We start from the raw sequence: 27,396 nt of genomic DNA, 5'->3' as shown, positions 1-27,396 counted from the left end.
GAACTATGAGTTATATTTCCATTAATTGAATGGCAAAGCCCTTATTTTGCCAAGCGTTTAACTCTCAACCTGTTCGCTATTGAAAGTCAATGAGGTTATGCACTTTAGAAATCTATATAGAGAAATAAATCTCTCTGTGACTCTTGTTTATTATTAGTATTAAGCCACGTTGGGAGCTCTTTTTGAAAGCCGGAAAGCGTAGCAAAGATGATTCTAGCTTTTCTGTTCTGTGTCTTGCTACCACCGTGTGTTCTCAAATGTTGAAGCTGAGTTTTCTCCACTGTTTACTAGATCTGAACTGTCACTTTGAAAAGGGGAACTGTCTCAGGTTAATCCACATAATATTTAATGTACAGGACTTCCCAAAAATAATCCAAGGAACTGTAGTTCATCCCTCACTGAACTACAATTCCCAGCATCCTTGCCAACCTTCCGTTCCCATGATTCTTTGAAGAAGTCACATGCTTTAATTGTATAGTGCAGATGCGACATTAGTTAAAATGATCACATGCAAAGAACAAGGGGGGACGGGACGGGAAACATAGACTTATAGAGTTGAGAGGGATCATGAGGTTCATAGCCCATCCTGGCTTTGGAGTGACAAAAAGAGACTTCTCAAAGAGCTTGAGCACCACCATCTGAGCAAGTCCATTATGACATGTTCACACACCATTGTATCCAGATACGTTCTCTCCTGTGTAGAGCAACAGAGGTATTTCATGAAATTTATTTACAGCTTGATTGTATAATTAAACAAAACCCTCGGAGAAGGGCCACCTGGAATAGCCACACCCCCATGTTCACACATGCAGTGAAAACCCTTCAGGGAGGGGGGCTTTGCTCATACAGCAGTATCATGGAAGGCACCCCCATGACCTGGTTGTGCAGGGTTCCAGGTCAATGAGAGCCCTTTGAGCAGAGGCTCCTATTCCTGCAAGTCTTTTGCTATGGGTGGCACTGTGGTTTAAACCACAGAGCCTAGGGCTTGCCGATCAGAAGGTCGGCGGTTCGAATCCCTGCCACGGGGTGAGTTCCCGTTGCTCGGTCCCTGCTCCTGCCAACCTCGCAGTTCGAAAGCAGGTCAAAGTGCAAGTAGATAAATAGGTCCCGCTTTGGCGGGAAGGTAAACGGCGTTTCCGTGCACTGCTCTGGTTTCGCCAGAAGCAGCTTAGTCATGTTGGCCACATGACCCGGAAAAACTGTCTGCGGACAAACGCCTGCTCTTGGCCAGTAAAGTGAGATGAGCGCCACAACTCCAGAGTCATCCGCAACTGGACCTAACAGTCAGGTCCCTTTACCTTTACGGGCTGCCATACATCCAGATTTTCCTGGATATCACCGGGATTTCAATTGATGTTTCAGGGTGTCCTGGCTTTTACTTATTGAAATGTGACAACCCTAGCTATCTGTGGACACCAGGGTGAGGCTGGCCAGCACATGACATGTGGGGTATGACTACTCAGTATCACTCAGCTTTCATGTTCATTCTGCGGAAGAGCTACAACACTTGCAATAGGTTTCCCAATCCACACCCATGGGGATGTTTATATGAACATGTGAGGTCAAAAATGTGTTTGCCTTTAAGATGTTACCAGGCATTGTGTGTGTGTTGCACTCATTAAAATGTATATTCTGAAAGATGTATGCACCAAATGCAATGTTTATGCATGTTTAGTAAGCAACATAATTTAAAACTAGTATTCTGTGGCATGCTGCCCTCAACACTGGAGGCGAAATTCAGTGTTATACTACATGAATTTAGGAAAGCAGAGAACAGGAAGCTTAACTGTAGTCACACAAGCTGGAACTCAACAGAACTTAATTCCAGCACATCTCAGGTGGGCGCCATTGCCATTCTAAGAGAACAAGAGAGTTCACTGTGATTTACAGCCCTTTTTTTCTAGAAAAATAGCAGTAAGTCATCCCATTGGTCCTTCTAGCTCATTGCTGTCTACAGAGACTTATAGCGGCTCTCCAGTGTTTCAGAAAGGAGTCTCTCCTGGTCTTACTTGGACATGCCAGGGATGGAACCTAGGACCTTCTGCATGCAAAGCAGGTGCTCCTACTACCTGAACTACAGTCCTTGTGCTTTAAAGCCATCCAAGTTGTCATATGAACCAACATGGACCTCACTAGATTGCAACTTGCACAAACACAGAAGAACCAAACATAAGACCACCAAGACAAAAGAAGAGATGCCGACTGAAACAACAACGTTTTGTCTTTATTAGGAGTTCCCATGGTAATATAACACAGAGTTCGTAAGGAAGAAAAAACACAAGACTCATTTTATGCCATTGAGAGAATGGTCAAATTTTATCAGTACTCCTTTTGTCTACACACATGATCAGCTTATTCACTTACAGCTCCTTCACTCATGTTCACAAGCACAAATCCAAGGGTTAAAATCCATCTAGTAGTAAATTCTACATGGTTTAATTTTTTTAAAATTATTATCATTATTTTCCTTTTTCTTTAGAGCATCAAGTCACTGCGGCAAATTAATTCCAAGTTCAATGTCATTTCCTTTAAGCATTTACATATGACATTCAAGAAACAGACACACAAAGCGAGCAAGCTCCCACAGGAAAAAAACATGCTTACATAGCCTGCAAAGTTTCATTTTTTAACAAATCCTTTATTCCCTCCCCCCCTTAAAAAAACACACACAATGGTCCAAGAACAAAATAATGAACACGAGGGGGAAAAGGAAGACTCAAGTGAATCACAAAGAGCTGCGCATGTTTCGTATAACTGAAACATGGGGTTGTACCCCAACTAACCTCTACTCAAGGCACACTCATTGAACCTAATGGATCTAAGTTAGCCATGTCTATTAATTTCAATGAGTCTACTCTGATCAGGACTAACATTGGATACAACCCATGGTCACTTCCCCCCTCCCCCTTCCCAAAACAGAACTTTGCTTAAATTCATCAAAGCTTAAGTGGCGAGGAGAGAGAGAAAAATTAAAAAGCTGCAAATATATATATTACCCTTAACTAAATATTTTTTTAATTATTTAATAAAAAGTGCAATCTCTGAAGCAAACAAAACAGAACCAAAACACAAATGAAACTGTCTGGAATGATGAACAGCCATCAGTTATGGGTGAAAGGGTGAGAAAGGGGGAATTCAGTTCAAGCCTCGACTGCCTTTCAGCATCTGACTGGCAGGTTTTTACTACTCCCGGCTGAGTTGCACAGTGCACAGCCTGGAATACAGAAAGCGTCCTACACTAAAGTCCAGTTGAGCTATTACCTTAGACTTGTTCACACATTACACTAAACGCAGGTACAAGCTGTGTGCGGGTGGGTGCATCTGTTGCTGGCTGACTGTGCAAACTACACACTTGTTGACAACACACCTATGAAAATCTACAGAAGAGCACAGCTCCACTAGAAAGGGGTGTTGGTGCACTCACTGAATATAATGTGTGGTCTCTGTATACAAATAGTTGAGCTGTGCACTCGTTATTCATGAGTAGCATTCAACGCACAATCAAGCATACATTCATTCATTCAAGCAAACACTTGCATAACACTTTGCATCTGTCTTCAGGGTAATGTATTTTGTGTGCACAGATCATAGAACATGTGAACACCCCTTGCATGTAAGCTCAACATGTGAAGGAGGGAGGAATGTGAATGTGCCCATTGTCCCTAGCAATAATGCCTTGTGTCTTCAGAGCTGTATATATCCTGGCAAATATACAGGGGGTGAGGCGTGTGGTGTCAAGCATAGGCCTAGCAGGCCCACTGCTTGGGGACCAATGCACAGGACTCAAGGCTCACCCCCCCCCCCCAAATGCCCAGTGCAGTAGGGTACACCAGGCAGCACTAGAGATCCACACCCCCTCTGTACTGGGTGTGTGGCTCCAGAAAGGATCAGCATGGGGCAAATGCATTATGTAGGTGTTAACTACAGTGGTGGGAGATGAGTGAGTTCAGTCTGTAGGGATGGCCACCTCTGCAATCTCATAGCCCCCTCCCAGATTCCAAGGAGGCTGCTGCTTCCCTTTTTCACATCACTCAAAGAAATTGGCTTTAGTGTGGCAGATGTGTTTTGAGGAACGGGCTGTGGGGCCACTTTTGTAGATCACAACTCCATCACTTGTTGGACTTTAAAAGACAAAACACATTGACCTGGCTATATTCTACTTTTCCTTTCAAAGAATCAGCAAATATACAGATGTTAGGATTTTTTAAAGTAGTTTGTATTGTTGCTTTTTTAAAAAAAGAGGGGAAATGTGTGAAAAAGTATCAATTTAAAATCAATTGAAATGAGTGAACGAAGAAAATGAGGTTAAGCTGCCTTCACAATTAAGAATTTATTGTAAGGTTCTATGCAGCATTTCCATATGTTCTTTACTAGGGCTGATCGTGTGGCACCTCCACATGGACACTCAGGGACAAGAATCTGGGCTGTACTTGGGAAAACCTTTTCTAATAAGGGGGTGGGGGGGACATGCTATTGGCCCCACAATGTGTAATCTGCTTCCATGTACACAGATCCTATGCAGCTCAATCCACATTTAAAGGGTGTCAGGCTTACTTCAGATTCCCTATAGGTCTAATGAAATGCCTCTACACAGCGGTGCACCAAAAAAAGGAGGAATGATTTAAGTACAGCTTAGCACATTATCAACTTCGTAGAATGCAGTGACCTAAATTGGCACAAGCGATTTAAGGGTCAGTACACAGACACTGCACATTAGATTCAGCTCCAGGCTAACCCAGTCCTGCTGCAAGCACAAAGGCAGGACGGTTGCCATATGGTATAACACAGGCTCTCGTGTGCAGGGGCAATGTTCCAAGGCAGCCCAAGGAACCAAAAGTCTTATGTGCAGTCCATGTACCTGCTCAGTCTCTCATCTACTCAAGCAACCCCACCCATAAGACTGCAAGCCTTGACTGTGGAGAGGCAAGGGTGGGTGGAGGCATAGGAGGTGGGCATGGGCCAAAGGGGGTTGATGGGTAACAGAGGAGGGGTGGTGGAAGAGACTGGCACAGTGTTTGCACATGAGGAGGTGAGGAATCCAAGCACAGTTATGCCTCTGGTGGTGCATCCATGATAAGACTAGACCAGTGGTTCTCAAAGGGTGTGGCACGCCACACAGGTGTGGCAGGAAGATTCAAGGACAATCAAAGAACTATTTAAACATTTCAGTGTAGAATGGATATACACCAGAAACTGTATCCATGCTTCTCTTCAAGAGCATTGGCTATTCTTCTACACTTCTCCGCATGTTGTGAACAGGGATTTTCAACTCTGACATATATGGAAGGTCAGAAAAGAGAAAGGCTTCTTTATGTTGATAAGATAAGAGTTTGTCTCAAATCAGACCTAATATATATGAGATTACCAGGCAAAAAGCAAGTTCACACCACTCACTGATGTGTAAGCATACATACTTCAGATACATATGTATGAGGCTTATTTATCATTATATTTTGGGGATGGTTCATGTTCTTATGTAGCTGCGTTGTTTTATACTTTCTGGGTGTTCAATGATCATATTATAAAGTAGTTGTGTTCTACGTTATGAATCAAGCGCTGCTAGTTGTTTCTTTTTGTTGTCCAATGCATTTCTTATCAATAAAGAAATTGGTGTGGCACAAACAAATTTTTATTCTGAAAGTGTGCCCCAGAGAAAGAAGTTTGGAAACCACTGGACTAGACTGTTTTAAAAGAGATTCCCTTTCCCTCCAAGTTCTACTGAAGTCAGGAGATGCTGGTTTTTGCTTTTTAAGGGAATGGGTCATTTGGCAGCATGATTCCTAGCTAGATCTCCTGATTTTAGTTCTGAACCCAACTGATAAAGAGCTGGTGTTTAGAAAGTTCTCCAATGGATGGTCATGCAATGGCGCCAATAAAAGGTGACTTACTCTATGCAGAATCTGACACGCTTACGAAAAGGAGAATGGAAAACCAGTTAACGATACTGCTTGGACACCCAACAAATCAAGGTGGAGCCGGCCCAAGAATCAAGTGAATTATCTGACATACAGATACCTGTGGCAGGATGGCCATAAGTTGTTAGAAGGACCTTGGACCTCATGCGGCTCAGAAAGACAAGGATGAGCTTAATTTCAAAATAAGGCATCTCAAAGCATAACACATCAATGAAGCAAGCACACATGTCCTCTCTCTCTCTCTTTCTCTCTCTCTCTCTCTCTCACACACACACACACACACACACACACACCATCTATTAAAACAAGGAAATGGATGAACAAATGATCCTTCAATTCCGAGATGGGATTAGCGCATTAAAACCCAAGAACAACACGGGCTACATCCTCCCAGCAACGTAATACCTGAAACCTTAGCAGCACAACTTCTACCTTCCTCTAATTGGAAAGTGGGGTGGATACAGATTTGGTCCTAGGGAAATCATGACTCCCACATTTTTTAAGATGTAGGGCTGCAAGTCCAGTTTCTGAAACATCCAGTTTAAAACCTCTTTTTTTTTCCTATTCCTCTTTCCAATAGTTAAACATGAACCTTCATTTATATAAAAAGTAAAATATAAAGCAGCTTCTGGGAAATTCACTTTTTCCTTCCTTTTTTAAAAGAAAAACAAAAAGATAAAATGGTGTTAATGGTGATATAAGTCACAAGTTCTACTCTTCAATGATTTACTCCTTTTTTCTGCATCCCCCACGTGTCAAAATGGGGGAGGGGGAGGGGGGTTTCCCAAATGTATAAGGAGGGGGAGGAACGAATAGGTTCTGTGAAGATGGCGGGGGGGGGGGAAGATTGACAACAAAGGGGCTGGGGAACTGCAGCCATAACTAGGCCTTACCCATTGGCTGCCCGCAGTAACCATCACAGGCTCTAAAATAATCAAAAAAAGGGTCTTCAAGTGCCCCACCCTCGCCCATGATCCGCTAAGCGGTCATGTGTTTTCCCCCTTTCATTGCTCTTTTTTTAACCCAAGCTGGTGATATTGGCACGGCCACCAGGAGGCGCCACTATGCGCTGCGTAGTGCGGCGTGGAATATTATCGTCAATCTGTGCACCTAGAAGGAAAGGGACAGAGAAGGAGAGGTGCATAAGCATAGTGGAAAACTGAGCATATATACATAAATACATAGAGACGTCAAGTTAATGGTGACTTCAATGTCCGGCTCTGGCTGGCGCAAAATGATGCAGAGAGACACTGGATGGGGACAGACTGCCATCAGCACAGCACACCAGTGCTTAAAAGCTTGTACTGGCTGCCCATAGGTTACCAGGCCCAGTGGCAAAGCTGCATGCTCCACTACCAGAGGCGGAGAGCAGGCGGGTGTGGCACATACCCCTGGGGGGGGGCGTGGCGTGCACCCCAGGGGCATGGCATGCCACGTTCTGGGGGCGTGGTGTCCGGGGGGTGCTCAGCACTTGCCGGGGGGGGGGGCGCTGCGATGGCACCCTACCAGAATAGTGGTGCCGGGGGCGGTCCGCTCCCTCCGCACCCCCGTTCCTCCACCAGTAACCAGGCCAGGTTCAAGGTCCTTGTGTTAATTTGCAAGGCCCTTTTGGGTCCAGGATATCTTAAGGACCACTTGATCCCTTATATCTGTACTGGATCATGGATACCTTTTTTTGGAGGTCTCTGATTGTGTCCCACCCCCACCCCATGACTCTAGATGTGCAGCTTGTAACTAGAAACTGTGTGCTCCGTGTTGTGGGCCCAAGAACTGCCTCCCAGGTGCCCACCCTCCTTGCTGAACTTCAGGTGCATAACATTGTCTTACTCCAGCAGCCACTTTAAGGTAGTGTGTGTCTGGTTTTATTCTCTACAGGGTCTATTTTAATGCACACCACTTAGAAATGCTAATAACTGAACAGCATATAAATGCCGTAAGTAACTTAAACGAACAATAAAATGTGCTCCCAAGTCCACAATGCTCTCAATCCGGCACACTCTGAGGACTTCTCTTCACAACAAACAGGAAAGCACCTTCCGTATCAACTCATCTCCCCCTGCAATACTACTAATTTGTTCATCAGGTCCTGCTCAAAGTTCCATTCATTGGGGAGTTTTGGTTGCCGCTGACAAGAATCAGGGCCTTTTTGATAATGGCCCCTCTGGAGTGGAATTCCTGTTTTGTGCATGGGAAGGAAGAGGACCCAGGGCCTTCAAGAAATAAAACAGAAATAAGATTTCACCATAATAATTTAGCCTCACATAGGTATGTACCAGACAAGCTAAATCCAGACTGGTGCAGGTTCCTGACAGGCGGGGCTTGCTGCTTCGCTGGAGACGTCTTGGCTGAGGAGGCCGGTGTGACAGTTTTCGGTGTCACTGATACTTCACAGACTGGGCCGTCATACAGGCCACGAGGAACACCCCTCAGCTCAGCCAACTAGGGGAAAGAAGGGGAAATGCAGGAGAAAAAAAGCACTGAGAAGCAGTCCCGATTATGGACACATTCAGCTTTAACTATCAGTGTTCCAGTTCTCAACATGCAGGAATGAGAAATCTGTGACCCTCTAGCTGCCATTGGACTCCAACCACCATCAGCCCCAGACAGCATGGTCAATGGTGAAGGATGATGGGAGTTGTAGTCCAACATCTGAAGGGACCATTGGCCTTCCAGATGTTGTTGAACTACAACTCCCATTGCTCCTGGCCATGCTTGCTGGGGCTGATGGGATTTGTAGTTCAGCAACATCTGCAGGGCCAAACCTATACACGCTTATTCAGAAGGCCCCACTTCTGTTCAGTCAGTGAGGCTTGCTCCCTTGTAAGTGTGTTTAGAACTGAAACTTCAAGCTGACAAAGAGTTAGCCCTGTGGATCAAATGTTCTTAATGGAGGAGTCATCCTGCCCAAGCCAACTCTTTCCCACTGCTTAAACTCAAACCAAACAGAATGCTTTCATCCAGCAGAGGGCAGTATTTGAAATAGATTCATTTTTCTTATAGCAAACTTCACCAACCTGGACACCATCTGGATGTTTTCAACTACAACTCCCATTATCCCCAGACAACTCAGCCGTAATCCAAAACATCCAGAAGCCACCAGGATGGCAAAGGCAAGCTTCTCTTCCTAGATCTCCTGAAGAGAGCTAGATAACAATTACAATCAGGCCAGTGAGCTAGGCTTAACTCCAGTGTAGCTATGTTGACTTACAACTGGATTTGGCTCTAAAAGAAGAAAATCAAGGGATGTTTTAAACTTTTGGTCTCTTGCTAGTAACTTTTGTGAGCTTCATGGCTGAATGGGGATTCAAACCCTGGTCTCCCAGGTCCCAGTCCAACACTCTAACCATTACACAACACTGGTTCTCCATTAATGTGCATTTGTTCACTGGAGCAAGTATCAGAGATCTGGCATTGCTGGGTACCAGTCAAAACCCATGTTGCAGCAGGGGGCTCACTGCCCTAATGATGTAAGAAATCAGACCCAAGGACCCTCCTGAATCAGACCCAAGGACCATCTATTTTTCCATGCTGTTTCCCACAATTGCCAACCGGATGTCTTTTGGCAGTGGTGGCTGGTGTTCATTGGGACTGGTGGGGCAAGAAGACAGGGGAGACCAACAGTAGCTGGAGCCAGTCAACCAAAGGCACAGGCTGACAATTGTAAGAATCAAGGCATGCCGATGGAGGCTGGTTAAGTGCAGACTGAGATTGGTAGGGCAATGGCTACCTCAATGGAATTCAACATCTAACTGTTGCAACTAGGTGAACCTGAATGATTAAAATCCTGCTATCCAATTTACTGAGCTTTCAAAGGACACACGTTCACCCAGCATACTCACCCTGCTCCTGGCCTTGATGCGCTTGTAAACAAAGTCAGGGAAGGGCTTCCTGGCAACGTATCGCCCAGAGCCCTCAGTCACATGGAGGTTGCTGTCCTCCAGCACGATCTTCCCCTGGCTGATGACCACCAGCGGTGACCCACGGCACTCCATACCCTCAAAGATATTGTACTCCACAGCCTAGGAGGGAATTGAAGAGTTAGCCCCAGTCTAAATCTTATTTAATGTTCTCATAGCACACTGTTAACTCCCTGATGACAGTTTCCACCCACGCCCTACAGCTAGGCATATTAAAAAGGCTCCCTCTGGTGCCAAGTGATATTTTTGGGTGCCAGGAGTGATGTGTGCTTCCAGTTTCAAATTCAGAAAGCAAGTTTAATTCAGACAGCAATTGTGCCTAAGCCATCAGAAGTTTGGGGGAAACCCTTCAGTCCAGATGTGCAATGGACTGAAATATGGGCTCTTTGAAACTCAGAGCTTGCATGTTCTTGCATAATCCTTGTGTATTTCTGTCACCCACACAAACAATGCAGTGGAGGTTTGTGCTTGGACAGGGAGTGGGGGGAAGTGCAGAAACCACTTACTATGTTGTGAGTCTTGGCTGAGATTGTCTTGACGCTGTCTGGGTCCCAGATCACCAGGTCAGCATCCGAGCCCACAGCTATACGTCCCTTCCTGGGATAGAGATTGAAGATCTTGGCTGCGTTGGTGCTGGTCACAGCTACAAACTGGTTCTCATCCATCTTACCAGTAACCTAACCGTAAAAAGGTAGCAGTCCCATCAGAGGAACAGAGGCAATAATAAAGAAATCCTTAAAAGCAAACACAGTAACTCAAAATTCATACAGTGCTGAAATAGGGGCAATCCTGCTAATCGAAATACTAGTTGAAACTTCGGTCCATTTTGATGAAACTGACCAATTGGTGGAATCCTTTCCCAAATTTTTATATTTTTTATCAGGTTGCTTTTTCAAATCAGGATAAGCATGTCACCTATATAGAACATCTTTATTTGCTGTTATATATCTTATAAGATGTATGATAGGTACAGTTTGAACCTGATTCATTTTCACTAACCATAGTTTAATCAAAACTTGGTTACCCAAGTTTGGGCCTAATGAAGAACTATGGTTGGAAACAAAATTAGAAACAAAAACTTCTGATCTCCTTTGCTGTGCAAAAGAGGAGAAATGGGAAGAAGCAAGTGTACCTGGTTGTTCGTGTAGCAGAAAAGCATGGTTTCTTTTGACATCCATGCTGGGACATAAATTTGCCTCCTGTTTATTGTACTTGAGACCACTGGAGTCAGCTGTGATACTTTGAATATATTAGGTTACCTGTTTATCACGTTTGGGGTATACCCCACCAACAAAACATTTACCGTATTTTTCGCCCTATAGGACACACTTTTTCCCCTCCAAAAATGAAGGGGAAATGTGTGTGCGTCCTATGGGGCGAATGCAGGCTTTCGCTGAAGCCTGGAGAGCGAGAGGGGTCGGTGAGCACCCACCCCTCTCGCTCTCCAGGCTTCAGGAAGCTCTCCGCTAGCGGAGAGCTTGCCTGCACCCAGAAGCTTGGGGCGTGCTGAGCTCAGCATGCCCCAGGCTTCGTGCAGCTCTCCGCTAGCCGTGGGAGAGCTGCACGAAGTCGTGCAGCTCTCCCATGGCTTGCGGATAGCAGCCTGTTCTGGGGAAAATAATTTTTTTCCCCTTCATTTCCCCCCAAAAAACTAGGTGCGCCCTATGGGGCGAAAAATACGGTAACTTGAGCATTTTGAATATATTTAGAACTTTTGCTAAATGGTCAAAATATTTATTCCTTCCCCCAACACTTCTAAAAGTGAAGCGCATACAGTCTAGGCCAGCTCAAATGAGCAGCTAACCAGCAGCAAACCAGTGTCCACTGCTATCACAGTTCCCTACCAGAAGTATTCAAAATAATCATAGGAGAGAGAAGGTACAAGAAGGAATGGTGTGGCTCAGTGGTAGACCACATGCTTTGAATGCAGGAAGTTCCAGGTTCAATCTCCTGTATCTCCAGGTTGGAGGTGGGAGCATCCTGTTACAAACCCTGGAGAGTTTAGACAATACATTGACCCAGAGTCTGACTTGGTACAAGGCAGCTTTCTATGATCCCATGGATAGGCTAAGATGCAGCTTGAGCTCAGGTGATTCTGTCCATGCAAGGAAGGGAACTCCCCACCCCTCACCCAATGTTTCAATACCAAAACTCGAAGACTGATATGAGAGTCTTCCAACATTGTGGATTCATTGTGCTCTGTCCATTACAACAATGCTCAAAAGGCCGCAGAACTGGCCTAGGATCTCAAGTAACATCAGCAAGAGATTGCCTGGGTGAACCAAGGCCTCTCCTGCCCCATCAAAGCAACACACCACAGCTTTATCCCAGATGATGGACATCCTTTCCTCAGTTCCATTGGTTCCTTCAGGGATCAGAGTAAAGTTGTCCTTCCCAACAGCTTTCTGGGCAGTGTTGAAGGTACAGTGGCCACTGCCAGTGACTTGGAGATCTCCACTAAAACCAAAGACAAGAGGTGTGTCATCAACAGGAGTTACATCCAGAGCAAGACGCTACCATTGCAAAGATCAAAACAGACTTCAGGGGTCAGGGCTGAATGGAAAACAATGGAACCCATTTCATCTAGACAAAAGACGTAACTTCCTAATGGTCTCCCTTGGAAGGTAATGGTCTCTCCTCTGCTGGGGAGAGGCTAGATGGCCATTAAGGGATGGAGTAGTTCAGTAGACGACAATCTGAGAACCTCCAGAGGATGTTGGACTCTAATTCCCATCAGCTCCAGCCAGTATGACCAGGGGGTATGGAAGCTGAAATCCAACAACTTCTGAGGGGTACCATGCTGCCTAGCCCTGCTGCAGTTGCGCTGTGTGTTGTAGTTCTGGCAGCGATCAGGTGATTTGGACTAGAAGACCTCTAGTGTCCTTCCCATCTCTTAATATCCAAGAAACCTTTCTATTTACCCATGGCTTACTAGCATTCACCTAAATAACCAAAGAAGAGAGTTTTCTGGCACAACCTTGCTAACTTGCTCAAATGAGACCGCTTTTTAAACATTTGTTTTATTTATTACAATTCTGCTTTAGCAGAATACATATTTAACTTTTTTTTAAAGAAAAAAAAGGAGGGGGAATTAGACATTTTCAACTGAAAAAATGGTGCAGTTACATCAGCCCTTCTGCAACATTGTGTCCTCTTTGAAAATGCTTAAATCTGCTATTTTCATTCTTTTTTCCCTCCCACAAGAATGCCAATTATGCTCATGGGAAGGTTTGGGGGAGTGGGGGAAGGAGAGAATATTTTCTCTGGGGAGAAGAGTCAGAGATTTTTTTATGTTACTATTTTTATTTTTTGAAAGTTACTAAGGTTTGAAAAAACCACCAATTCTGTTTGAGTCTGCACTCAGACATATACTTCTGGTGAAGGACAACACTGATCAAGTTTAGGGCAGGACACAGCTGGGGAGATTCGAATCTCACTTCTCATTTGGCTTTCATGTTGACTCAATTGCCAGCCATGAAAAGGACGACCACAACAGCCTACTTCAGACATCATACTAAACCAAGCTTCTTGAACCTGAGGCCTTCCAGATGTTTGAGATACCAAATCCCATCAGCTGCACCCAGCTGTGTTGGAAGGGAGGGGAGGGAAGGATGTGGAGTCAGTGGAATCAACACTACTATCACCACGGACATGAAGCAAAACCCTGTAAGCACTGCGGAAGGTCTTAGTGGTAGAACATGGGTGTTGCATGCAGAAGCTCCCTAGTTCAGCTCCTGGCACCTTCAAGGAAGGCTGGGGGTGCCCCCTAGATCTTCAGCCTTGAATCTCCAGGTGTGGTTGGACTGCAGCTCCCATCATCTTCAACCAGCCTAGTCAGGGATGATGTGAGTTGCAGCCCAACAGCAACTAAAGAAGAAGAGTTTGGATTTGATATCCCACATTATCACTAACCTAAGGAGTCTCAAAGCGGCAACATTCTCCTTTCCCTTCCTCCCCCACAACAAACACTCTGTGAGGTGAGTGGGGCTGAGAGACTTCAGAGAAGTGTGACTGGCCCAAGGTCACCCAGCAGCTGCATGTGGAGGAGCAGGGAAGCGAACCCGGTTCACCAGATTACGTGACTACTGCTCTTAACCACTACACCACACTGGCCACATTATCCTTAAAGCACTTTTATATTTAACCTCCCCTCACAGCTGATCTTTTACTTTAAGAACACACACACACACACACACACACACACACACACACACTTATTTACTTGCCAGGCTTATGGCCTGAATGTTACCTCTCGTTTTCTCACTCCCTTGGAAACACCGAGCCTCACCAATGCCGGCTGCCTCTCATCCTTACCTTCCAATCTCCTTTCACAGGCCCAGAAAGCGGGGAGGGGGGGGAATGAATGCCCATACTGTATTCAAAATCACCCCCTCCCTCAATTTGCCCTCCCTTATTCTGTATACTTATTCTGTATTATAAGAACCTAATCCAAAACTTCTTGAGGTCACCAGGCTGGAAAAGTCTGTTTAGTGTGGTTAGTGTAGGGGGGCAAAGAGGAGCCACAGCAAGTCTTGGACTCATCCTCAACATCCCCTCAAAACAAAGAAAATGTTACAATGGGAAATTGGGGGCAGTTGGTACAGAATGAAAAAAAAATATCTGGGGAGAATTGTTACCCATTATCAGCTTCCTTCATAGCAGCAACTGGATCGCTGTTTTCAGCCAAGACACACTGTTCTCATGTTTTTATGCTACTCATTACTTCTAAAGTACTTTCCAGTCCACACTGTGCAAGGAAGAAGATCAAAGGCAGGCCCTGCCCAGAAGCTAACACTGTAATGGTCTTATCTGCCTTCACATCATGCTTTCTCTACCAACGCTCCATGCTCCAGAAAAGGAAGACATCAAAAACCAGGAGAAAGGGGGAGGGGAACCACCCAGAGGTAATGGGTGAGCAATCCCTGTGTGAACGCGGGCGGTTAAAAGAGGGGAAAAATGGCCACAGGTTGCCTAATGGGGTGGAGCTGATGATAATTGTATAACCTGTTTGAACAGAAGTTTAATTAAATCCTGGAAGGGAAAACACTCTACAGTAGCCTCCCCCAACCTTGGATTCCGAATGTTGTTGGACTAATAATAATAATAATAATAATAATAATAATAATTTATTTATACCCCGCCCATCTGGCTGAGTTTCCCCAGCCACTCTGGGCAGCTCCCAATCGAGTGTAAAAAACAATACAGCATTAAATATTAAAAACTTCCCTAAACCGGGCTGCCTTCAGATGTCTTTTAAAGAGAAGATAGCTGCTTATTTCCTTCACATCTGAAGGGAGGGCGTTCCACAGGGTAGACACCACTACCGAGAAAGCCCTCTGTCTGGTTCCCTTTAACCTCACTTCTCACAATGACGGAACTGCCAGAAGGCCCCCGGCGCTGGACCTCAGTGTCCGGGTAGAATGATGGGGGTGGAGACGCTCCTTCGGGTATACAGGACCGGGGCTGTTTAGGGCTTTAAAGATCAGCACCAACACTTTGAATTGTGCTCGGAAACGTACTGGGAGCCAATGCAGATCTCTCAGGACCGGTGTTATGTGGTCCCGGCGGCCACTCCCAGTCACCAGTCTAGCTGCCGCATTCTGGATTAATTGCAGTTTCCGGGTCACCTTCAAAGGTAGCCCCACGTAGAGCGCATTGCAGTAGTCCAAGCGGGAGATAACCAGAGCATGCACCAATCTGGCGAGACAGTCTGCTGGCAGGTGGGATCTCAGCCTGCGTACCAGATGGAGCTGGTAGACAGCTGCCCTGGACACAGAGTTGACCTGCACCTCCATGGATAGCTGTGAGTCCAGAATGACTCCCAGGCTGCGCACCTGGTCCTTCAGGGGCACAGTTACCCCATTCAGGACCAGGGAGTCCCCCTACAACAATCATCAACATCATGCTGGCTCCCATGAAGACATAATGAAAAAATATAGGAACTTTTGAATAATTTGTAGGGCTCTGCAAGATATTAGTGGATAAACCTTTTCTGCACAAAAAGGGAGGTGAGGAGGAATCGCAAAACTGTCTGAATGACAATCAAAATCTTGTGTGTTTTTGCACTTTTTTGCTTCCTCTTGGGCAGTGCCTTCTTCTCTTTTTAGAAACAGTATTATTCTTCCTCTTGTGTGAACTAGCCTGTCAGGAATCATGCAGCCTGTGGGAGAGCATCACAGTGGCAAGTTAGCCAACCAAATCTGGCTATATAATAATGTTGTAAAGACAAACCAGAATGAGAGCAATGCTTTCTGCCTTCACAAAGAACGGGCAAATGTTTCTACTTTCCTTGAATTATTGTCAAAAGTGGAAGGTTGTGGTGAGAGTTTTCGTAGAACACAAAGTTTTGGTTCAGTCCTAATTTATACAGGTCACAGAATTCAGATAGCACAGAATTTCTCTTTTTAAATACACCCATCTCAGGAACTTTCCCTCTACTTACCAAGACAGCAGAGAATTGAGAAAGTCTGGAGTAGTTGGGTCAGGGCTCAGGGGTGGAGAGGTGACAAAAGCAGCTGCTTTGGCCCAGTTTTTACTCCAGTAGTGTGACCCATCAGTGCCCAAACTCGCTGTTATGGGCTCACCATAGACCACAGTGCCTGCAGAGAAGGGTGACAGAAACAGGATAGATGTAACCGTTGCAGAACATATGATACTATGCATATTTTCTGCAGATGTTCTAAGGAAGAAATGTCTGGAAGTTTGGGAATATACGATGCAGTCACACCGAGCCATACCATTGCTCCATCTAGCCTGGTATTGTCTAATCTGGCTGTCAGCAGCTTTTCAGGCTTTTTTCACATCACCATATCCTGTGGCAGTGAGTCCCACCGACCAAGAGTGAGGCCCTTGTGGCCTTCCAGAGGTGTTGTTGGACTACAATTCCCATCTTCCCTGACTATAGCCCAAGCTGCTGGGACCAATGGCTGGAGGGCCACAGGCTCCTCTCCTCTCATAAAGTAATCATGCTATGAGAAAAATGGGTTTTCTTTCCTCCATGTTGAATCTGCTGCCCGTGAGGAGGCACCTTACGCTTAACACAGTATTATACCATCAAGGTTTTCTCCAAAGAAACCTGGGAACTGTTAAAAACACTCTGTGAACAACTCTCCCGTGTTTCAAGAACTGTAACCCCAGGGAATCTAAGCTAAAGAAAAGCTCCTTGCTTCAAAGCAACAGCTGCACCTTTCGACACCTGGAGGTCAAAGTTGAGGTCCCCCCAGCTCTGATCTCCCTCACAGCTTTCATTCTCCCTCTCTCTGCTTCTCTTCATTGCTTTCCTTTGTACAGGTCATGGCTCTTGTTAACACTGTTTAACGTGGTTTGAAAATAATCTGTTTCTAAATATACCTAAAAGGCCTCGTCCTCTCATATCTATCTGCCTACTGACTTAACATCCTTGCTGGGAGAGCCAGCCTGGTGTAGCAGTTAAGAGTGTTGAAATACGACAGGGGAGCCAGGTACAAATCACCACACAGCCATGGGACCCACGACACAGCCAGACACTCCGCTGGGTTACCTTGGGTCAGTCGCACACAATCTCACAGCCGGACCAACTCCACAGGGTTGTTGTGAGGAAAAACCAGGGAACGGGGAGGACATGATGCATGCTGATTTGAGCTCCGTGGGTGCAAAAGGCAAGCTATTGTTGTTGTTGTTTAGTCGTGTCCGACTCTTCGTGACCCCATGGACCAGAGCATGCCAGGCACTCCTGTCTTCTGTCTTAGTTATTTGTTTTAGTTATTCATTTGGGCATCCCTTTCTAACCATTTCCCACTGGCTAGTAAAGGCATTTGTTTCTTCTTTCGGTCAGGGCCATAACTAGGGGGTGGTGAGGAAGGACCCCCCCCCCGGGGTGCAGGCGGGTGGGGAGCACAAAATCCCCGCAGCCTTTGGCAAGGCTTGGCAGCCAGGGATGGGTGACAAGGAGGAGGAGGACTCTGAATCGGAATCTGGTGGGCAAAACAGGATTCTCGCTTGATCTCTCGATCTGGAGACGAGTAAACACGAGCGCCGCTGCTTGAAATAGAACTTGAAAGCGCAGGAATAGCCAGGCAGGGATTAAGATGGGCTAGTAGCTCGCACTCAGGAAGGTTTGCCCAGGTTTCTAGTCCGCATGAAAGCAGGTCTTTCGAAAGGGAACAGGCATTTCCCTCTCCCCCACCCGTTTTTTTTAATAAAAAAACCAAAACCCACAGCGACAGAGATTAGTCTTCCAACCTGTTTATAGTGGAATTCAGCTTAGAATTGGGAGCATTTGGAGTAACAAAAGAATGAATTTAAGCATGCACAGAGTGCAAGCGCCATGCAACTGGTTTTTGAAGTAAGCTGTTGTCTGTGGGGGTGTAAGGGGGTGTCCTTCTGGCAGTGTAACCTGATTTACATTTGAGCTCGAGCTCTGCTGAGATGTGAATAAACATTCTCAGGCTTACAAAGAAAGGCGGGTACAGTGGTACCTCGCAAGACGAATGCCTCGCAAGACGGAAAACTCGCAAGACGAAAGGGTTTTCCATTTTTCGAGGTGCTTCGCCAGACGAATTTCCCTATGGGCTTGCTTCGCAAGAAGAAAGCCCATAGGGAAATCTCCGGGGACCTCTTTTAAAATGCTGGCGGTCGGGAGCAAAGACTTTCGCCCACCGCCGGCCTTCAGAAGAGGTCCTGGACCTCTTCTGAAGGCCGGTGGGGGGCAAAAGTCTTTGCTCCCGACCGCCTGCCTTCCCGGGATAGCGGAGAAGTGCAGCGCGTTTCTCCGCTATCCCGGCCGATCTTAAAATGCTGGCGGGTGGCAGCGAACCCTTCGCTGCCGTCCCCCAGCATTTTAAAAGCCCCCGGGACAGCGGAGAAGTCTCCGCTGTCCCGGGGGCTTTTAAAATGCTAGCGGTCGGCAGCAAAGCCCTCCTGTCCCCGGAGCTTGCGGGGCGGGAGGTGGGGAGAAGGGCTTTTCTTCCCACCGCCAGCCTTCAGAACAGCCTTCTGAAGGCTGGCGGTGGGAAGAAAAGCCCTTGCCCCCCCCCCCAGCCTTCAGAAGAGGTCGGGGGACAGACTGTTCCCGGACCTGGTCTGAAGGCGGTTTCCATAGGAACACATTGATTGATTTTCAATGCATTCCTATGGGAAACCGTGCTTCGCAAGACAAAAAACTCGCAAGAAGAAAAAACTTGCGGAACGAATTAATTTCGTCTTGCGAGGCACCACTGTATCTTTAAAAAAACAACCCACATCTCAGATGCTTTAAATAGAAACTAATAAGGCTTTAGCAATAAAAGAGAGGGGGGAGAGGGGAAATGGGAGCTATTGACGCCATTTGAACAGCAATTCCCTGAAGGCTAGAATGCAGAGAAAGAATTTGAAGTAAAAAGAATGCTCTGTTGCTGTCTAACAAGATGCCTCCGTCCCAATGAACGGGACAGCTAGCAGAAGCCAAGGCCAGCCTTAAGGCTCCTTTGCACATTGCACTTGTTTAAAGTGTATGCCTAAAAACATCAGGCAATTACAGTGGTACCTTGGGTTAAGTCCTTAATTAGTTCTGGAGGTCCGTTCTTAACCTGAAACTGTTCTTAACCTGAAGCACCACTTAAGCTAATGGGGCCTCCTGCTGCCGCCGGAGCACGATTTCTGTTCTCATCCTGAAGGAAAGTTCTTAACCCGAGGTACTATTTCTGGGTTAGTGGAGTCTGTAGGCTGAGAGAGAGTGACTTGCTCTAAGCCAAACAGAGAGCTTCATAGTTGTGTGGGGATTTGAACCCTGGTCTCCCAGGTCCTACTCCAACACTCGAACCACTAATCCACACTGTCTCTTGTCAAAAGAGCTGGTGGTCAAAGGTCTAGGACATGGTTAAAGAGATCATGCTTTTCATACTTGCAAAACTTGCATTACCAAGGCAACTTTGCAAGTGGTGGAACAAAACAAAAGGAGGAAAGTTGGATTAGAAAGCCCCAGTCCCAAACAAGCTATTTGGCCTGTAGAACAAGCTCATCAGAAAAAAACTAAATGCCCGGGAAGTTAAAATCCAGATTGGACAGAGAATGCAAATGTATCCATACAACACTGCCAAGAAAACAAAAGAGTGGAAGCATCAACAGGAATTTTCCATCCAGCACTTACCCTTTTTCCTGGCCTGGGCAATAACTTCAGCTGCACTTTTGCTCATCACCTTGCTGACATATAAGGGGCAGTTGGTTTGGTTAGCAATGGTTATAGCCCGGTTCACAGCTTCAGCCTCCACCTACGGAGGGGAGGGGAAGACACACAGATCTTTCTTAGTAATAAGCCACCCCCTGCCAAGGCTTCCATTATTATTTCCCTTTGGAAAATAAAACCCTAAACATAATAAATTAATGACCCAAAACAAGTGGCATATGGAGACTACAAATTGGATTAAATTTTGTGGTGTTTCCAAAGAACCTTGGGAATTGTAGTTGTTAAGACTGTTGTGTCAATGCATGTTGGGCTACAACTCCCATAATCCCTGCTGGCTGTGGCTGATGAGAGTTGGGAGTCTCCCAGGTTCTCCCTGGCCTCCCCCACGGTACGCCTCTGGTCGATGGCTATTGCCACATCTTCTGGAAGCAAATTCCATAGTTTAATGATGTGCTGTGAATAATGACTTCCTTCTGCTTGTCCAAATCTCCTACTATTCAGCTTTGCCGGATGATCTTGGTCTAATATTATGCAGCCGGGGGGGGGGGGGCTGTGCTCTATCCACTTTCTCCTAACCATGCATAATTTTACAAAGCCCCCCTTCGTTTGCCTTTACCTCCTCCCCTCCAAAATTTTAGGAAGCCTCTCAGGCAGCTGCAAGTATTTCTGGCTCACTGCTGGAGGCAAACAAACCATTACTAAAAGCCACATTAAAACCTCACTGTGGCCTTTTCCGTGTGGGTGGGGAGGCCACGGCTGCAAAATGTCACCTTTCAAATCCCTGGGCAATGCAAGTTGTGCTTTCCGCCTGGATGAATATAGTCACACAGATCACTGCCAAACATCTTAACCCACTTTGCACTTCTGTGTTCCTTGCTGACTATTCTGCAGTCCTTTTCCTCCTGCTCTTTCCAAGCAAAACTATGAAGCTGTAATGGGGAAACTGCAGTCCACAGGTGGTTGCTAAACGACAACTCCCATCAACCCTGACCACTGGCCATGGTGTTAATGGGCCCAAAGTACCTTTAGGACTGTCTAATTCCTTATCCTCCACCTCAACCAGTGAAGTCTTCTGATGGGGCACTTTCAGTGGTCCCACATGCCCCCGAAGTTTGGATGGGCTTTTTACCAGACGCTGAGCCTTTGGTGTGGACCTCTTTGCCAACAGAGGTTTGGCAGGAATCAGCCCTGCTCGTTTTCAGACTTCTTCTAAAAACTGTCTCATTCAGAGGGGAATTTCCTGAGTTCTTTTGCCAACCAACTTTTACCCATATGCCCATATGCATGCATGCATGCAGGCATGTATGTATATTTGTTTGTTTGTTTGCAGGGAGAAGTTCTAACTCTGCCCAGGCTTGCATCCCAGAGAGACCACTTCAGGCAGCAATACAAGTTGCCAGTCTCTGCAGCCACAGTGATTCTCCAGTGGTTTGACTTCATTCCCAGAGGCGCACTCAATCGTCCCTCAAGACCGGCGGATGCCAATTATTATTGTTTTTACTGTGTTTTTCAAGTTGTATACTGCGCTATGATATTTTATATGAAAGTGCTGTTTAGAAATTAGATAGGTAGACAGATAGCAACTTATGTGGACAAAGCTTTGCAAATGCATTGAGCATTTCACCAGGGGTGAAGAACCCGAGGAACCTCCAGGCCTGTCCCCAGGCAACACCCCTCAACAGTCCTACTTCATATCCTCGCCTTGGATGCTTTTCACCTGCATGGAATGGGTCCGTGAGCCTTGATCACGCCTCTTGCTTGCTTGGATGGAGGATGGCAGAGGATGGCAGAAAGGGGGTGAGTAGAAACTAGCCTACTGTACAAATTTGCTTTCATTTTCCACACATTTTGACCCCCGGTCTCACCCAGTACTAGCATGTGCCCCCCTCCCCACCCCCACCCCAAAAAAGAAGATTGCCCAGATGGGAATGTGGCTTTTAAGCTGAGTAACATTCCCTGTGCCTGGACCATTCTGTTCAACAGCACAGTTCAAGTTCCTCATTTCCTGTGATGCAGATATAAAACTCCATCTGTCCCATGAAATGGATTTGGAAGGCATGTAGGAAAGTAAGGGGAATCCTGCAATCATTCGGGGGCGGGGGGGGGGGAGTGGACCTGATCTCCCCTTACCTCACCACTGCATGCTGCCTCCCCAACCTTCCCATCTTGTGTTCCCCTGCTCCTTGGAAGAAATCAGCAACGCTCCTGCAGCTTTCAACTCCCTACCCTTGCAGAAATGTGGCTTCCCTTCTTCCCATCACTGCCATTGTTGCTGCCTTCTCCTTTAGAGGTTTCTTCACCTCCCCCTCCCCCCACTCGCAATGGGTCCAAGTAGCACAGACTGGAAATCTGAGCCAAAATTCTGCTGGTGCCCCTCTGCACCCACCCCCCTCTGTTTCCTGATGAGATCTTGATGCTTGGTTTTCCTTCTCCAGCAACTTGCTTTTCTGACACCAATATACCTTTTGGCAGGCTCGCTGACCCAGATGCCTAGCTAACCACCTCCTACAACAGGCTTGGGGAACCGTGTTTTGCCTGAAGGCGGCATTCCGTTCTGGGTGCCTCGTGCCAGGAATGGGCAGGGCCACAGGCAAACGGAGGCGGAGCAACAAACATAAATGTTTCCTCTGTACAGTGGACTAGTTTCTAAAACACACACACCTCTCTCTTCATCCAGGCTAACAAGATCTACAACTGCCTTTCAATTGAAGAGATGGATAGCTCAGTTGGTTAGAGAGTGGTGCTGATAACGCCAAGGTTGCAGGTTCGATCCCCGTAAGGGACAGCGGCATATTCCTGTTTTGTGGGGGTTGGACTAGATGATCCTCAGGGTCCCTTCCAACTCTATGATTCTGTGAACTAAGCCCTACCCCACTGGGGCCTCTGTCCCATCTGACCACATCTGCCGTACATGTGGCTACCATGTGTAGAATGCAAACTCCTCAATGTGGGATGCAGTATTCTGTGTTATTGCTATTGGCGTCATGAAACGCAATTCAGGAAAAAGGAGTAGGCCAAAATTATCCATCACCTCTTCAGGCCTGCTCAGAACATGCCCCTCGGGGCCGGTGATGCCTAGTTCCAGGATCCTCTGCTGTTCCTAAAGCAAAATGGAAAGGAGAAAAGATTAAATGTCTTTTACTAACATGTGTCAAGGACTTCTTCCAAAGTGCTGAAGCTAATTTGCTTGTCTCCATGGTCTCTCCCCCAACCTGCCATCTTGCCCATTGACAGTGGAACCTGGTCCATTTGAGAAAATGGGATACAGCCCCATCCCCATCTTACTAACAACCAGTCTAGGGGGTACCAGTCTCTGCCATCTTCCTCCTCCATAGTCTCAGTCTTGCCCTTATATAATTCAGTGGGGAGGAGGATGGGGACAAAAGTAGAATTAAGTTGGCTCCACTTATTGTCGGCTCTGGCCCCAGTCCCAATGGGAAAAAGCCATCACTATTGCTGAGCAAACTCCCTTTCAGAACGCCTGAAGAGAGTTCATTACTTCTCGTGATCGGGAAACTCTGCTTACCTCAGCAATGATGTCTCCATTTTCAGCATGAACTTGGGCTATGGCCCCAATGTCACGGATCACACTCAGGACCTCGTATATCTAGGCAGACAAGAAAGAAAGGGTGCTGGCTTTCCTAAATTACGTTTCCAACATCTCTAAAACTCACCCTCCCATTCCAGGACTCAGGGAATGAGTTTTCCAGCTACCTCAACCCATCCATGGAATTCTGAGAAGTTAACACAAAAGGATTCCGTACAGCCATAACAACTGAGCAGCTATCTATCTCGTTTCTACATCTCCCTCCAGCATAGATGAGGATTATGTCAGTTTATCCTCATCTGACAACACTTCAGGGTGGGTTAAGCTACCCCAAGGCTGCCCAGAAAGAGCAACAGATGAGCAAGGATTTGAACCTTGTCCTCTAACCATATGAGCTTCACATAGTGACCAAATAATACGCCTCTGGGAAACCTACAGGCAGGGCCTGAAACCAAGAGCCCGCCCACCCCCCTTGCTGGTGTACAGAGTTTGAAAATCTAGAAGAGATTTAAATGTATGTATGTTTCCAGTTTACAGCTCCCATGGTCACTGTCACCCACTGGCATGCTAGCTGGGGCCGATGGGAGTTTGAACTCCCAACATCTGGAGGGTCACAAGTTCCCCACTCCTGGTTTTTGAAAACAGAGTGGGGGAACACACTCAGCCACCTTGAATTAAGGTAAGAACCTCCCACCAAAAGGTCTTAACCCCCACCCTACCTCAAATCCTTATTTCCTTGAAAAACTGTAAGGGTATTTTTCCCCTGCACCCAAGGAATGTCCAAAAAATCTGGGCCAAATATTTTGGATCAGCTATAATGCAAACCAAGAAGGTACCATACCTGAGAATCTGAGAGTTGGAAGTGATCCTTGAAAGCCATATACACCAAGAAAGAATTCACTCCTATCAGAAGCAAGAGAGGGAAGGAAATTTAAAATCCATCAGAATTCCATTTAGTTGTAAACATATGGGCAACCACACTGGGTCATACCTGTGTGAAGCCCCAATGTACCATACAAAGGGCAAAAACTTCTCAAACCCAAACACCACATGACAAGCCAGTTATGTAACCCTGGCTTTAAGACCTGGTGCTAAAAGTTTGCTTTTTTTGCTCCTCCCTCCTTCCTTTATTCTTTGTTGTGTTTTTAGATGGAAAATCCATTTGGAGGGGCTGTCTTTTCTTCCCTTTTCCTTTTCAATTTATCTGTAAGCCACTCTGGAAACCCTATTGCTTGAAGAGCCACAGGGAAAGTTTTTAAACAAACAAACAAATGCAGATCAGATTTGCCTATTTGCACGTTCTCATTACTTATGATTGCAGGAACACGATCCCACGCGCACCACGAGAGCAGTTATAACATAGAGTATGAAAATGGTGACTTTGTGGCGAGGCCAGGAGCTGCTATTCCCTCTCTGGACAGAATGGAAAGCCCATTCAAAATGGAAGGGCCACAGCAGTGGTAGAGCACATGCTCTGCATGTACAAGCACCAAGGGTCAAGGCTGGGAAAAACTCCTGCCTTCCACCCTGGAGAGCCACTGCCAGTCACTGTTGACCATACTGAGCTAGGTGTGCCACAGGTCTGCCCTGGCATAAATCAGCTTCCTGATTCATTCTGGATGACATTTGGCTGCTGACTCAATTGGAGTTTTTTCAAAATTAATTGTGTAGTATGTTGACAGGCTGTTGCTATTGCTCTCATTGGTGCGCCTTATGGTTGGGATATTTACATAAGCCACACTGAGCATGGGGGAAATGACAGATACATTATTTAAATAAATCCTCTCTATGCCCTGTACAGCAAGACCAGGTATGACTTCTGAGTGGAAAGCAGAAGTCAAAGTTGCAGCTAGGATGCAGATGTTTTTGTGCCTTTGTGTTTGCCTCAGAAACTAAAGAACTGAGCAAGCACTAAATAAAGACTCCTCAGGCTTACCATGATCCTTAACCAAGGCTTCCATCTCCTCCTGAACTCCTTTATGCCACTCCGTGATGTCCACATGCAAAGAGTAATCGCAGCAGGATTTGCTGTCTGCCCACTCTCGCCACTGGTCAAATGCAGAGAGCAAACTGGTGCCTGGCTCAGGAACAACGTGATCAACTGAAGAAATAAAATAAAAAATACAAACGTTGGCAAAAACGAATGCATGCTCATGGGTTTGTCTTTTAATTCTTTCATCACTAATGCTCAAAGCAGCTTAAAACATTTTATAAGTTTATCAACAACAACAATCTAGAAACAAATGCTTAACAGCAAAAGATTCACTCGCCAGTGGCAAGCTGGAAAGGGCATTTGTGAACCCTTGCTTATGAATTGCCTTGGAAATGAACCAGAACCAGACCTTCCCCTGCACACTGCAAGGTGTGCAGAGATGGGAGAGATGCGGACAGTACAGGAAAATCCCCTTCACACATGTAGGTTTGAAAATCCTTCAGTGATATAACCAAAATCTTGAAAAATATATTGTCATTTGTGTCTGGAGTCTCATCACTATAAAGTGGAGGGTTTTTTGTGTTTTTTAAATCTATTTTTCTGTTATATTTGACATGCTGTTGGGGTGGTGAGAGAGAAGAAACCCCAAAAGGTGCGCTGCAAATTATTTTGCTGACCTCTCCAAAACATTTCAAGGCTTGCAGCAACATTACTTTGAGAAAGTATAGGAGGCTGCTTTAAGTGCCTTCCAGACCTTCACCACATGCAATGCATAAAACACTGTTTTGAACGTAATATTGCCACTCTCTGTGTACAGTGCCACAGATCAGAAATGGGGGGCTGCTTTTCAGACATCTGGTTTGACATGCAAAAGTTGAGAGCAGGGTCAGTGGAGCAGACAGTGCTTGTGACAATTTGACAAGTAGTAGGTGCAGTCCCGCTCCCACCACCACACTGTTTGGAGATGGTTCTGAAAGGGGCTCTAGACATACTTTGAATCAGAAGTGGGACCCTCCAGGTGTTGTTGGACTTCAGCTCGCATCTGGACCAGTCAGCAAAGCCAATGCTGAGGGATGATGGGAATTGTAGTCCAACAACTTTTGGAACGCCAAAGGATTCCTCAGTTCTGCTTTGAATACAGTGGTGCCTCGCAAGACGAAATTAATTCGTTCCGCGAGTTTTGTCGTCTTGCGATTTTTTTCGTCTTGCAAAGCACGGTGTCGGAAAAGTTTTGGAAAAGCTTCAAAAATCACCAAAGTCTTCAAAAACCTCAAAAAAGGCTACCACACCGCCTTCTATGAGTTGCTCCTCAAAGTCAAGTCGCAACTGTATTAACAGTGTTAAGAAAAAGGAAACAAACTTGCAAGACGTTTCAGTCTTGCGAAGCAAGCCCATAGGGAAAATCGTCTTGCGAAGCAGCTTAAAAAACAAAAAACCCTTTCGTCTTGCGAGTTTTTTGTCTTGCGAGGCATTCGTCTTGCGAGGTACCACTGTATATTAAAAGAGTTACCCCCCGAAGATAGCCACAAAACTTGAAATGAATTGGGCCAAATTGCAAGCATCATGTTCCTGGAAACTCATTGCAATCAAAATGGTTCCTTCCCAAATTTCAAGTCCAAAACTAAAAGCAAAAACAAAAGACACATTCTCCGCAATCACTGGTGAAAGCAGCTAGGGTTCACTCGCTGCTCCAAATGCCCACCAATGCGTCACAGCAGGCTTAAGAAAGCAGAAGTGGTTGTGGTACAAATGGCAAAGGAAGTCTGCTTCAGGATTAGGAACATGGCACATGAAAGCAACACTGTCACCCCATTTTCTGCAATTCCCTTTCAGCACTTTGACAGTTCAAGGCTGCACTAAGCCAAGACTGGCACCACTTATTAATTCTCATCTGTAAGCTGGCAGCTGTTCGTGATAAATAATACACTATTTGCAAAACAGCT

The 27,396-nt window shown here is 46.0% G+C and overlaps 1 protein-coding gene across 4 annotated transcripts in view; it reads right to left on the bottom strand.

Annotated features, from left to right (window-relative positions):
• Window positions 1–2,203: 2,203 nt before the first annotated feature.
• DPYSL2 (dihydropyrimidinase like 2) overlaps window positions 2,204–27,396 on the bottom strand; it is an 86,679-nt gene continuing 61,486 nt past the window's right edge. For 2 of the 4 annotated variants that reach the window (XM_028707653.2, XM_028707655.2), the window contains exons 4-14: window positions 25,457–25,621; window positions 24,362–24,423; window positions 23,500–23,580; window positions 23,005–23,073; window positions 19,938–20,058; window positions 16,275–16,431; window positions 12,148–12,289; window positions 10,339–10,509; window positions 9,755–9,934; window positions 8,177–8,354; window positions 2,204–7,025 (exon numbers count right to left, since the gene is read on the bottom strand). In XM_028707653.2, the coding sequence (XP_028563486.2) occupies window positions 6,934–7,025; window positions 8,177–8,354; window positions 9,755–9,934; window positions 10,339–10,509; window positions 12,148–12,289; window positions 16,275–16,431; window positions 19,938–20,058; window positions 23,005–23,073; window positions 23,500–23,580; window positions 24,362–24,423; window positions 25,457–25,621 (1,418 nt within the window). In that variant the 3' untranslated portion in view covers window positions 2,204–6,933. The remainder of the gene's footprint in view (window positions 7,026–8,176; window positions 8,355–9,754; window positions 9,935–10,338; window positions 10,510–12,147; window positions 12,290–16,274; window positions 16,432–19,937; window positions 20,059–23,004; window positions 23,074–23,499; window positions 23,581–24,361; window positions 24,424–25,456; window positions 25,622–27,396) is intronic. The other 2 variants (XM_028707654.2, XM_077919740.1) reach the window with 1 other exon arrangement.

Source organism: Podarcis muralis, chromosome 15 (assembly GCF_964188315.1).
Source record: "Podarcis muralis chromosome 15, rPodMur119.hap1.1, whole genome shotgun sequence".
Lineage (NCBI taxonomy): Eukaryota > Metazoa > Chordata > Lepidosauria > Squamata > Lacertidae > Podarcis > Podarcis muralis.
Note: the sequence above shows the minus strand (reverse complement) of the source record. Positions and strands in the feature narration are given on the sequence as shown.